Source organism: Punica granatum, chromosome 5, assembly GCF_007655135.1.
Source record: "Punica granatum isolate Tunisia-2019 chromosome 5, ASM765513v2, whole genome shotgun sequence".
NCBI classification, from domain to species: domain Eukaryota; kingdom Viridiplantae; phylum Streptophyta; class Magnoliopsida; order Myrtales; family Lythraceae; genus Punica; species Punica granatum.
Genome location: NC_045131.1, coordinates 4,975,138 through 4,989,410, shown reverse-complemented (window position 1 = coordinate 4,989,410; position 14,273 = coordinate 4,975,138). Strand labels below are relative to the sequence as shown.

At 38.4% G+C, this 14,273-nt stretch overlaps 2 protein-coding genes across 2 annotated transcripts; one reads left to right on the top strand and one right to left on the bottom strand.

Annotated features, from left to right (window-relative positions):
• Positions 1–212: 212 nt before the first annotated feature.
• LOC116209200 lies at positions 213–4,911 on the bottom strand. The gene is made up of 7 exons (XM_031542781.1): positions 4,546–4,911; positions 3,987–4,072; positions 3,075–3,221; positions 2,656–2,764; positions 1,632–1,755; positions 906–1,176; positions 213–725 (listed from the first exon to the last, which is right to left on the bottom strand). Exons 1-7 carry the CDS (start codon positions 4,667–4,669, stop codon positions 618–620), a joined length of 969 nt encoding a protein of 322 aa, XP_031398641.1. The 5' UTR covers positions 4,670–4,911; the 3' UTR covers positions 213–617.
• Positions 4,912–5,835: 924 nt separating this feature from the next.
• LOC116207719 (UBP1-associated proteins 1A-like) lies at positions 5,836–8,830 on the top strand. The gene is made up of 3 exons (XM_031540791.1): positions 5,836–6,475; positions 6,652–7,112; positions 8,597–8,830. Coding segments are annotated over exons 1-3 (1,017 nt in total). The 5' UTR covers positions 5,836–5,920; the 3' UTR covers positions 8,598–8,830.
• Positions 8,831–14,273: the final 5,443 nt, after the last annotated feature.

The following is a 14,273-nucleotide window of genomic DNA, read 5'->3' as shown; positions in this document are numbered from 1 at the left end:
GCTTCTGTTCCGCGAGATCCACGTCCATCGATCTAGAGATACTGTGGAACGGGTCCTAAGGGGACTTCCCACCATGATACCAAGTTAATCAATGCTATTGCTAGTGTGCAACCATCGAGGAATGACTTAAGCAAAGACCACTCTAGGATTTTTGACCACATGACGCGTGGAGTGGATTCACCCGTGCGAGGTATACGTAAGAGAAAGATATATAAGCTTAAGAAGAGGCGATTTCATTGCGGTTGCGGAAACAAAAGGCATCCATACATATATTAAGGGCAAAAGAAGAAAAGATAAGATAGGCAATAGTCATCATCGAGAGATGCATTATAAATCTCATATATGCAGTTTTCCTTTCTAAACCTCAGCGGAGGATTCAACTGCTTTTTGCTTAGGTTTTTCATCTTTCTACACATAGGATTAATCTATTTATAGAACCCACAAGACCTCGCCACCAAATTGCTCCTTCGATATATGGACGTAGATATACATCACCCAGGTGTGCCAATTAGATGCACAAAGTCCTTCAGATACTTACCGGAGTAGAACGAGTTAGTTGTTTCTACACTTCGTAGAATTCCTTCCAATGGGATGCCAGCGTTCCTCTTGCGTGAGAATTATAGCAGGCCAAGTGACTTGAGCTGCTGAACATGCTCCGCTGGGAGAGGCGGTGGAGACCATTCGGATCCTGTCATCTCACCGTCAACATCCTCGACCACGTATTCCTGGTATATAAAGTTTCAAGATCTTGGTTAAAACACCCGGCATTGTGTCAATTTGCACTATACATAAATACACAGGACATCATAATGAGATTCTTTTTTGCCCTTTCCCATCGAGACTTTAGAGGAAAGGAGGGGGGGGGGGGGGGAAAAAAAAGATCCTTTTAACTCGAGAGCACTTACTTTAGTAAGCATCCGCTTTGCGAGAATATGATAGTGTCTCTGCCATATCCGCTGTCCAACCATTGTGGCAACTAGCACGCTATAGAATATGCCAATCACTGTAAACAGCCCAAGAACGACCAAGGCCACTATAAACAACAGAGGCAACCCTGCTTCACCCGCTCCTCCTAGGCAGCCACACTCAGTGGCAGTACTTGCACAGCTCTCAAAGCATGTGGTGCAATCGGTCCACATGCAGAGCGTGCCAGGTAAATGGCAATCAGCACAGATCCTGAGAGGACAAGAGAGGTGATTGGACATGATCGGTCAAGAAAGATCTCCACTCCAGAAGTAAATTAAGTCTTGTAATCGTGACATTCAACAGGCATACTTATTATTCACTAGCCAGAAGCACAGATGTTTTCGCCCAAATCACACACATTGCTCAGTAAACCACTGTAAGGATCAACCCCGCGAAAAGATTCTTGGACATAGTATTCCTAGAAGGACTAGACATCAGATAAGTGGAGCCTTGGCTTCGTGGGATCAACCAGAGATCTAAATTACGATGCCAACCAGCTTTAAAGAAAGAACCATCCTTCATTGATCCGATTTCCACAAGAGTTCCTGACTGGCTCTTCACCGCATTCGATAAACTTTTTAAAACTACACATTTTAAAATTCTTCCAAAGAACTATTTAGCTCCCAGATAATTTCATAAATGCCAACAGAAGGTGAGAGCATTACCCAGGATGACAGCAGCATAAACACAATTCTCGACAGGGCTGAGCCAAATCATTCCTAACCCTTCGGTCATAACATGTTATAAAGCACCCAGACAGCCCCAGCAAAGCAAAGAACAGCAGTGCTCCTGCATCAAGTTGAACAATATGAGACTATGAAAGGGAAGCATTTCATGAATTTCCTAACCTTTTTATTGCAAGGATGAGCGTACACAAGCACCCGACAAAGACTCAAGATAAATTGTTCCAGGAACAGAGAAAAGGCAGAGGGATTTTTATCAGTTTCTGAAAATAAAAATCTTAAAAGATTAAATCCAAAAGTAAGTTCATGGACAGGGCATGTAAGTTCAACAGGGAAATAATACGAACATAGGAATCTCAATGTTCTATTATGCAGTCCCTCTACAAAATTTGGTGTTACTGCTCATTACCATCGTTGAAGAAATTGCAATCTCAGCATCAAAATAGAGTAATTTAGGGTGCGTTTGGATTCAGAGTTAAAGTAACTTTGATTTTAATTTTGATTTTGATTGTGGAAAAGGACAAATGAGATGTGATTATAAATTTGACTTGGGAAACGTGTGTTTTTGTTGTGTAGTGTGTTGAGTTAAAGTTAAAGTTAAAATTTTTGACTTGGGAAATGTGTATTTTTGTTGTGCAGTGCGTTGAGTTAAAGTTAAAATTTTTTATTCCTGAATCCAAACAGGGCCTAAGCACTCTTGCAACAATGGTAAATCTCCCACCAGAACTTTTACAGTCATCAATCTACATATCTGAAAAACCGTCAGAACTAAACGGCAACAGGAAAAAATTCATATGCCAGTCCTATTTGCTTCAACCAAACACAATTCCAGAACACTAAGTATACCAAGACCATTCCAATGAAACTCAAATCAATTAAGGTGGAATTTACCAAAAACACTCAGTTCCAGCAAGACTCATGTATGCACCTGCTCTATTATAATTGATATATAAGGACAACTTTAAAAGTTAACTTATCCAAAAAAAGTTGATATTTTAAAATGTACCACATATGTAGTAGAAACTGAGTTCACTTTCAAATCCCCATGCATGCAGTAGCCAGAACTTCTGGTATCCATCTATGAGATACACTAGATATGCAAGGGAAGAGATAACCTGTAAAATGGTAAGCATGAATATATGAGAGTCAGTATGTGTACATATAGCTTTTTAAATTAAGTTCACTGCTATCAATAACAATATTATACTAATTGCTAGATATCTTTGAAAAACTAAAACACGATCGAGACTCCTGTATTCAGAAGGCTCAATAAGTCGGAAGCAGCTTTCGGCAGATTAGTCTTTCAAATATGAGATTCACTAACAGATCGAGGGGGATCATTAGTTTGTCAAACTTATAAATTCACTACCAGAGGTCTTCATGAGATAAAGAAAAGATATTACAAAAGGAGGGACAATGACCTACAAGTTGAACAGCCAGAAATATAAATAGAATATCTCTGGTGACAAAGAATCGGAATTTCAAGGTTCTCCATTTCCGGTCTGCAGCTACATGAACTCTCAAATGATATGGCGCCTTGCAAGTTGTACAATGAGCAAATGCAAATCCTTCCTGTTAAAACAAAGTGAGAGCCTTCATATAAAATTACACAAGCACAGCGTGAAGAAGCAAAGGTACTCCATGCCTATGCATGTTGAATTAACCCTCCAATCATTCTTTATGATTTATGTCAGTAAACATATGAGAGAGTAGTCGAAGTAAGAAGCTTCACGTCTCATATCTGGTCAGATAATAACGACTATTATGCTGATTATGAATTTGGTTTTTCAGGTAAAAGATTGTGAATATGTTAAACTAGGGAAAAATGAATATCCAGAAGAACATTCCAGAATATAACAAGTCAGGGTATCATCAAACTTATCGCTTGTTAACACTGACCACATAATACTAACCTACAGATAGATCTGACAACAAAGGATTTAAAAAAAAAAAAAAGGGCCTAGATTGCAGAACAGGTTGACTGTCAACAACGAAGATCCTGAGTCAAGATTACCCATGAGTGAAAATGGAAGGAGTAATATCAGGAATCAAACACAATACCAAAAATCGATAACTGCGAAGGCAAGGAACATAGAAGACCATTCACATTCACTATAGCTCGGAGAAAGACAATGGCAACATTTTCCCTGCAGAAACTGCTTTAGTACTAGTCGAAAACTCATTACAGCAGTTACAACAAATAGATTCCCAGGATTTACTTACACAACACCAAGAGAAAATGTTCCATAACTAAAAACTCCAGGATAAGTGTTGGATAGCTAGATAATGACAGATGGCTAGGAACTGCATAGAAATGAGTTGTCACTACGATCCTACCTTCACTGCTCTCCAGTGGTCTAGACATTCCCGGTGAACATACTTTGACGTGCCTTTGCACTTGCACGGAGCAATAAAATCCCTCCCTGCAGAAAAGGTAAAAGAAAGAAATGAACCCCCGAGACATGAAACCACAAACCACATGAAACCAAGAATACTTAAAACAGAATGATCATGAATGAACGGGTAGCACAATGCAATAATAAAGTTCAACTCAAGCAGATGTTCAATTAACCCAACTGCAACTAATTAGCTAAACTTCACCCGGTTTACTGACAATGGACACAAAATGTAGGAACTTTGTGGCTGTTCCTATGCAATAATCTTCATTTGACACGGCACTATCTAATTTTACCATTAACATTGTTCACAATGCCAAAAAATCTCCAATAATTCTTCAGAACACTGCTAACAGAAAGCTTACAAGAAAAATCTAAATTATTTTTCCTTAATTTCCACAAAGTTCCTCGTTTTGAACACCAGGAAGCTGAAAAACTGGAATTTAGACCAAAATGCAGACCGTAAGAGACCAAAGAGCACCAAATGAAAAGCTAATTACCATCAGTTTCAAGGCAAATTCGGCACTGGATTTGCTCGCCGGGCCCAGCTTCGAGGTCGATTTCGCTGGGGTCGCCCATCGGCGACGGGGCAACGAGGGGAGACGACTCGGCGCGATCGGCCATTGACTTTTAAACGAAATGAAATTGGTAGGGGGGAGGACGGACCAAGCGATGGCGATTATTGCAGAGCTGCAGGCCCGTGAGAGGTGATAGTCATGGAAGAAGAACCCTAATTACGGATTCTTCTCCACCTTCTTCTCCTCCTTCTTCCTTCTTCCCCGGAGTGGAAAAAAATTTGGAATTGCTTGTTGGAAGGAATTTATTGATACACACGGATGAGAAATGGAGGGAGACAGTGACGCCATTGATTAGCCCAAAAAATGGACACGGTTGGGCGGATGCTGGTTACCGGCTGTAGCCAGTCGCTGTCGGAGCCGAGAGTCCGTTGCTTAGGAAGGGAGACAAGGATAAATTCTAATTTCCGATTTCGATTTTCTCCCCTTAAATTTCAGTCTGTCTCAATTTGCTACCTGTACTTTAATGGATTGATGAAAATACAGCAAAACATGTTCAGGCCAAGGGATAGGAATTTGATTAGATAGGCCAAGTTATGGGTTTTCTATTGTAAATTGAAGTTAGAATATCATGTGTATTTTGACGATTTTCACTCCATGTGAAACTTAAAGCGAGAGGTGATATTTTGGAAATATTAACTCGTCAATATCCGTAATTAATTTATTTGCTTCATAAATTATTGGTGCTATCAATTTAAAGGATAATGTGAATGTGTTTAAAATCACAATAAAAACATATATGAGATCTACTTGAGATTTATGAAACTATATTGAATAAGAATCAATTGCCATTAAATTTATCGACATATCAACATAAACATACAAGAAGAAATGCTTCATCCAAATACCAAATAAATAATTGACGGTGAGCCATGTAGTTGAAATATCGCTAGATTATATAAAATATTAAGATTACATATGAAATAGTTAATCATAGAACTTTTTTTTCTGGAAGGGGAAGAAGGGCGCTATAGCTCGAAATGTTATATTTGCTGAATATGTTTGGTAAGTATATTATTATGAGTGTGATAATATAATGCAAGAATTAAAATTAGGAATTTGCTATTTAAAATCCCCACTTTTGTAACTGAACGGATGCCCCATGATGAAGATGTATATATTACTCGGGGTATAAATATGTTATCTGACAAACTTCGGGGGGCGAAACTCAATTTTCCTAAAAAGTAAAAGTTGAGGAAGGCGGCAGGCATTCCGTACAAGAGCCCCCTGTCCCTCGTGGCTCGCCTTCCTCGCGCCTCTCTCCCCTGTCGACAACGAACTGAAGAGCTCCAATCTATCCATGGCGAAGACGAACACGACCAAGAAGGCGAAGCTACCCAAAACCCCTATCGAGAAGAAGCTAGACAAGAACACCAAGACCAAGACCAAGTCCAAGAAGCAGCTAACCCGAAAGCCGGACTCCGACTCCGAGTCCGAAGCCGACAAGCTCCCCGGCCTCCTCGAGGCCTACACCAGGGACCAGCTCGTATCCCTCATCGTCGATGCCGCTGTCAATAACCCTACGCTGTACGAACACATCCGGGAGGTGGTTGACCGCGACGTCACGCACAGGAAGATCTTCGTCCACGGCCTCGCCTGGGATGCCACGCGCCAAACCCTAGTCTTGGCGTTCGAGCAGTTCGGCGAAATTGAGGACTGCAATGTCGTGACGGATCGGGCCACTGGGAAGGCGAAGGGGTACGGGTTCGTGCTGTTCAAGACGCGGAAGGGCGCGTCTAAGGCACTGAAGGAGCCCCAGAAGAGGATCGGGAATCGGATGGCTTCGTGCCAGCTAGCGTCCCTAGGCCCTGCTGCGAAGGAGCCAAATTCTGGGGCGGCTGCGGCGCCGAAGAAGGTTGGAGCTTGGATTCTCTACCTCACTGCGTCTTCTCATTTGAAAGCAGCTATTTTTCGTGAAAATTGTCATTGTTTCCCAACTTAAATGAGTGGAAGTTAATGATCCCGGAAAGCTCTGTGATCATCGGAACTGTTGCCGCGGATTGGTATAACTGGCATATATTGTTTTTGCAGAATCTAGGGACTGCAGATGCAAAGGTGAAGAATCAGGGGCACGTGATGCGGGGACAGCTTCCCGGGCAGCAAGGGCAGGTGCAGCCACTTCAGCCACAGGTTATGGCAGCTTTAGCAGCTGCCCAGAACTTGAACCTGTTTTCTCAGCATCCGGGCCTTAACCCGATGTATAGTGGTTTGCTAACAAGTCCAAATCCTTCCGGGTTTATTAGTCCTGCTGCAGCCGGGGCCCTCAGTCATAGCCCTCTGGGTCTGGGTCACAGTTTTGGGCAAGGAATGCCAGCAACGAGCCAACTGAGTGGTGGTTCACTGCTTGGCCCTTATGGAATATACGGGAATTCGGTTGTTTCTGCGTCACCGCAGGCTCAGCCAAGTGCGTCACAGATTGGGCAGCAGTTAGTTTCTTCAAGGAATAAGGGGGCCGCTGGTGGATCTTTCAGTGGGCATACATCATATTTGTGGTATGAGATGTTTTTATGTGATTCTTTGAATAATGTGTTTACTGTTGTTCGCAGCAATATGTGTTCTGACATTGAGATATCCTGCGTGCTTCTAAATGTGCTTTTAGTGAATGAATGTGCACCAGCTCACGCTAATCATTTATAGGTTTAAGATAATAACCTTGTCCTAGTCAACCACGGTAAGCGACTTCAAGAAACATCTCTTTTTCTGTGTTTTCTTGATGAGAGAGGTGGTTTTACTACTGCCAATGGACATACTCACATTCCCATGGATGTCTTGGTACTTTTCAAACAGTCGGCTACTTGTGCTCAAAAATGTTTTTGGGGCTTGCTGAAGAGTTTTCCTCCAATTAGCAAGTTCGGTCTGTTCATGATTATATAACACTTTCATTTCCTCTGTCTTTTGATCTCGTTCTTTAGAATTTTATTTTTTAATCCCTTTTTGTCATCAACTTGACCTCTTAACAGCCTTTGAATAATGCTTTTCTCATTGCTTCTTTTGTTGTCTTCACTTTAATCCTGTTTATAGCTTCTAGTTTATTGTTATTCTACCTCTTGCGATAGTGTTTTTCTCTAATTAGACTATAGTCTCTGTATTTTAGTTTGAAATTTCAGATTTGCTAATAGTATGTGCCCTAGAAATTTTTCTTCTGCCTTCCCTTTTAGTTGGTGGACGGCCAGGGCTAAGGTTTCTTCTTAGCTCCACTGAACCACGCACTTTATTGTAATGTGTTTTGGCATTTTGCTTTCTATGTATCATAGTTGACATGATATCTTTGCATTTTGGACTCCAGTCCTTACAATAAATGCTACAAAATGTATTTAAAGTCCTAAACAAGATGATTTGTTGTGTTTATCATTTTTTTTGTGAAAAGAAGGCCTTCTAAATTACATTTTAAATATGATTTTCTGGTTATACTGTCTGAATTTTGTAATGCTTTGATCAATTACTCAAACGGGATTGCTCACCCAAATGGTGAGATCATACTGCATTGGCATATTTCATGCTGTCTAGTCATTTCTCCTTGTTATGGCCATGCAGATTTCATATTTTCCTGCAGAATCTTTTCGTTCGTAGTTCAGACTTATGTATCAGTTGTGTAAATTTTATCATATGGATTGGCAACAAACTTTGACTTGCGTTCTGAGTTCCTCTTGTTCCTTTTCTTGATTCCCGTATTTATAAAGAGGAACATCTTATACCGATCCAATTTTAAGTTAGTTAAGTAATTGATATTTTTGTTCTTTCTTCAGAAGAGTTCTCTTTGGACTCCTTTTGGATTCCAAAAATTTGTGGCTATTGATTTTTCATGGCTTTTGTTTTGAAGTCTTTTGTCGATTTCCCAATATCATTTTGGTTTATCTAAGCACTTGTTTCTGATCCTGAAGTATTATTAAACTCTTCCTCTCAAAACCTTCTTACTAGAGGCTGATTTACATTTGTTCTTTTGTTATTTTTGTGCACTTGGGCTTCATATTTGCAGATGAAGGGCGCTGAACTTGAGGAATGAGTGTGCTATTTGAAGATATCTAAGCACCTTTTCTGGGTTAAATCCTGTGACTTGATGTGTCACTCATCTGAGTGGCCTGTAGTTTGTAAAAGACAGTTATATTTTGCTCTTGAAAAAGAACTTTGGTAACTTCACCATTTTCTATTGCCTGGCACATTTTAGTTTGATTAACTGTTTCATATTTATATGATTCATCATTTTGTCGCATGGCTTGCATTATTACTACTTTTTGCTCCCTATACATAGATTTCTTTAAATCAATCATTTCAGAGGAAGCTCTCTCTAGAGGCATTGTCTCTAGGCAAATGTTTGTTCTATATTTGTTCGATATAGCTCCAAAATTCAACATTTTCAAGTTTGTGCACGTTTGTATTGGTGCTTGATTCTTCGTGCGCAATCGATCTTTGTCTGTCTTACCTCAAATCTCACTTTTCTTTCATCTACTGCACCTTACTTTTTTTTTCACTTTCTTTTCCTTTTCCTTTTCTCTGCATCTTCTCAGTTCCTCTACCACCTCTTATTTCATTACTTTTTCATGGACTAAGGGTGGCTTATACTTCTATACGGGATTCTTTTCCATCTTCATATCTTAACTAATCGTTACTTGATGCTCTTCTCCTCTCCTTCTATTATTTCATGCGCATATTCACTAACTTCTCTTTTACCTTTCCCAACTAGTTTGGCTGTTTCCTTTGTTTTGGGATAATTTTGTATTTGTTTCTCTTGTTTCATTAATTAGCAGTCATAACCTGAAAAATCACTTCATGAGTCTGTGTGCGAGCAGAATATTTGGATTGTCTCCTAGGGTGTCTCTAGTGTCTTAGCAATGAAGTATTGGAGGAATCCATTGTTAGTGATGACAGCTAGCCGGAGTTGAGAAACCGACCAGTGACTAGGAAGGTTATAATTAGTATAGTCCAAGCTGATAGTGGTTATCAGTAAAATCATGTGCTGCACTACCTGGAGTTTTTGGTACACTCCTTACTGGCGTATGTGCAAAGATTTTTCCGTAATAAGGTATAACTATGTGAAGCCTCTCTGAAAAATAAACTACCTCGTCTTATCTAGGACACACTCTTTGCTTAATTTCTTGCTTTATCTGTTCTTGTCGATTAAGCTCGTCAAGTTTTCTTTATCATGATTCAGCAGCTTTTCTGCTGTTGTAAATATCCGAGTTTCGGTAAAGACAGGAGGAGTATTTCCAAGGAAAGTTGCTCTTCCTTTTCTTTCTCAATCCTGCAGTAAGGTGATCAGTGTCTTTCACCCTATCTGATCCTTGAGATCCTCATCTTCATGTCCTCCCCCCGCATTTTTTTCTTTCACAACTCCCTCATTTAACTTCTTCATCTGCGTGTTCATTCCCTTGTCAAAAAGGGATGGTAAGAGCCGTAATGATTGATCGCCGGCCACATGGAAATCGCAGGATAATTTTGTGCCTAGCACTAGCAAGAGAATCAATTGTCCAAGAAATGTCCATAGAACATTATGACAAGAGTTCAGGATAAATCAAATCGAAACAGCTCAATGAAGAGCCAATAAATAGATAGAATAATGGACAAGAAATCACGCGTGGAAATTATCAGAAAATTAGAAAGAAAATTTACATGGGAAGAGGTTTTTTCGTTTATTGTTGATTCGGCTTGATCCTGTCTAGGTTTTTTCGGATACCTATGGTGTATATTGAAAAGAAAAACCACCTTGCAAAAGCTCGTGTCCTCTCCCCTTAGTGTGACGAATTCGATTGACTCTTGTGAAAATGGGAGAGATCTAATGGGCATCTTAAGCTCCCAATGATATATGCTGTTGGATGCAAGAGAGTCAAATATTCTCATAATTCCAATTGAATCTCTCAAGGACAAGTTGTGACGCCATATACTAGCCATTCTTAGTGGCCTCCCCACTTTCATATTGCTCCTTGTCAACATATAAAGGAATTATTGAATTTCTATTAAGTTTATACGGGTTTGAATTCATATTTACTTCAAAGTTCAAGCTATTAAGTGATGGTATTCAAGTTTCATATAAATCAATGGTTGTTCTTTCATCTTTTTCATGTATCCACTTATTAGAGCGGGTTACGCTTCCGTGTGTCCACGTGGATTTATACCATGCTAATCCAATATCAAGAGCAGCCAAAAGAGCACCCCGTGATAGTTCCTCTCATCCGAGTACAGAAGATGAGTCTGGCTCAAGGTCAATTGTTGAGGACTGGTGTTTAAGGCACGTGACAAAGTGTAAGTAAAAATAGACCACATATTACACGTGAAGGCAAGTGTTGAGAATCATAATTTCACATGGAAAAAATAAAAAAAATAACAATGAATTTATATGAGATTTGAGTACCAACACTTATCACTTTGAACTTTTAAGTGGAAATGGATCTGAGCCCTATTGAATTTTCGTTTGGGCTTATACGCGTTTGGACCCATAAAAATAAAAAAATATAAATAAATAAATAGTACAACCAAATTCTTGCATGATCCATATGGTCATCATTACTATTTTTGTATTATTTCGTCCGGATTCATAGATAGATATATGGATAGATAGATAGATGGATCGAGATCTAACTGTAAATGGAAAATTGCAAAGGAATGAGCCAGCAAGACAAACATTATTGGAAGGTACAAAGTCGGAAAGCTAATGAACTTTCCACATGGTACTGGAACTTATCCATTGTACTTGTACTTCCTTTTTATTTTCCCCGTTAGTTTTCGGTTTGATTAACTATCCTTTAGATTGCTCGAAATCGAAGCCGTAGTCGAACCACTGCAAGAACTAGTATGAATTTTACAACAGGTCAATAGTTGATATTCGTTGGGCCAGTCAGCCCGCCTCAGACGTAATTCAAAAGATACGTATTTATGTCGTATCGACTCATGGTGGGCTCATCGATCATCGCAAATTGGTATTCTATGGCAAATTGTATTATGGACCTTTCATGTCTTGTCAGAGGCACAATAGAGAGAGAGAGAGAGAGAGAGAGTCCTGTTTATTAACACTTATCTTGGCCAAACATCAAAAGGGAGACAAAAGGTTAGCCAATTCTCAAATGGAGGAATGGAAGGGAATGTGAATCCCACTTTTTTGGGAGATAACATTTTTCCACACATATGGAAAATAAATAAATAAATAAAAATGGGTGATTTTCTCATGCGAACATTCCACGCAAAAGTGTAAGGTGGAGTTTGGCCTAAAGCTTCATGATGGAGCAATTTCATAGCACAATCATCTTACATGTCATGTTCTTGAATAAGTAATTTTCCAGTTTAACATGTTGGATCATATTATAACTCATATTTATAAGGAGTCGAACAATTTAAGGATGAAATGAAATGCAAATCTTCTAGCTTTTATGAAAAAGAAAAACATGCATTCTCTCATTAGTGCCGCCACTTTAAAGGTCAAATGGTTGCCTGCTTTGATGCTCTAATTGGACCTCGCTATCCATGAGCACCAAATTCTCATTCCCTTTTACACCATTCAAAGTCATTACTATATTCGGATTCTTCATAGGCCTAATATCACCAAGTTACGTCGCAACTGAAGCACGATTCGACGGCTTCAAATTCAGTGGAATGTGTCATCAATCACACAGAGAAACCATAGCTAATCCTGCTCATTCTTAATATATGTATAACTAATTTATTCAAATTTAATGAGAAATTATAGATATTTCTGCTCATATTTAGAATATACCTTTCGTATCGGATTCTAAGCACGATTAATAATTCAGTGGAATACACCCTTAACCTCACAGAGAAAATACATATAATTTTGCTCGTTCGAAAAATATGTAGATCTAATCCACTCAGTAAGGAGTTTCTCCGCTACTTCAAAACATGTTAACCTTCACTGCGTTGAGGAATAATAGTGATATGCAAAGTCGTCATGTGACTCGTACAAAGTCGTAAAGTGACTCGTACACGGTTCAATGTATGCAATACGACTAGGCATTTGCATTCCGCGCATTTTTAAATAGAATTATCCCTTGCATAAAGCATTGACATACAACTTGGAGAGACATCATACTATTTAAATTAATGTGTCGAGGTCACTGTTTGCCCCTTAAGATTTGAAGGGACAAAATTGTGATTGGCTGCGCATGACCAAACTGTCAACCAAAATATATATTTTCATTTCATTTTGGAGAACCGTGTTGTACCTTGTAACCAACTTTTGGATTCTTCCTTTAATAATAAAATGATCTTCCTTTAATAATAAAATGAACACTATTTTATATATATGCTCTAAATTAACATTGGACAATTAGAATATTAAAAAAAGAAAACAAAAGAGGTTCTTTGACAATAAAGAAAGAAATTACATGAATAGCAAATCGTATTCCCATTGACATCCTTCGCAATCGGGCAAACATGTTTATCTATTTAACTCGTACTGTCTCAAAACTATAATGTGTTATAAGTTTTCATGTTAGTATATATTGTATGTACATCATTCCATGCACCCTTCAAGAATGCAATGCAATGCAAATTGTGTCTCCCACTATTAATTTTGAATTTTTCATTTCCATGCCGTTGCGTAGAAAAATTACCCATTAATATATGTCCATACACAAAATTGTTGATCTACTGCAAATTCTTTTCGTGCATGGGAAATGACCGGTAAAAAGTAAGCTTGCGATTGGTTTTTAAGTTGGATAATAATCCAACTCAACTCGATTTTGTGCAATGATTGTACACATTGACAAATATATTAATGTGTGAGGATATATATATATGAAAGAATATGAGAAATTTATTATTAAAAAATTAAATATATATATATATAGCTATGAAAGTATATGATAAATTTATTTTTAAAAAATTGATTGTAAAAATAATTAAAAAAATATGTGAGAGAATTTAATATTAAATCGGAGAAAAAGATAAAAAAGAATAACAGTTAAATGCAATTTGGGCCCTGGCTTACAAGGGGAGTTTGAGTTTGTCTTCTAACCTTCAAATTTTTGCAAAGTACCCAAAACTTTGCTGAAAAATAAGCAAGATACTTTCTCAATCAAATTCCAACCAAAATTTTGGCCCGGAGAGGAAAGAAAGAGTGTTGTTTTCGGATTAAAACTCTTTGTGAATGTTGAATACGTCTCCCTTATGTTCAAGATTAAATCTGGGGACTAGTGAGGGATCATCATCAATTCTGAAGATCCACAAGATCATAAAATTTGAAGGTACTTGGTAACCTTGCCTATTAATCTGAACATAAGGACCGAGGGGTAATCTTCCTTATTAATCTAGAAAACAATGCATTTTTTTTCCTCTTTTCGTCAGAAATTTAGTCGGAATTTGATTGAGGGGGCATCTTGTTATTTATTGGTAAGATTGGGTGGTACTCCACAAAGATTTTAAGATTAGAGGGCAAACCCAAACTCACCTCATAAATCAGGGATAAAGTGTATTTAACTCAAAAAATAATGATTATATTGTCGAATTTGGTGAAGAATAGAATTGAGTTTTTTTGGTGAATAAGAATAGAATTGAGTTGGATTGAGTAGGATTATGATCTTAAAATCAAACAAAGCAAAGGAACCTTTTTCCTTTTTCCAGCTTAGATTCTTTCCCCAACATGCCCACAAGATTCACTTCTCTCATTATTCACCCCACAAAATTATAGTATTTTTAAAACTGACCCC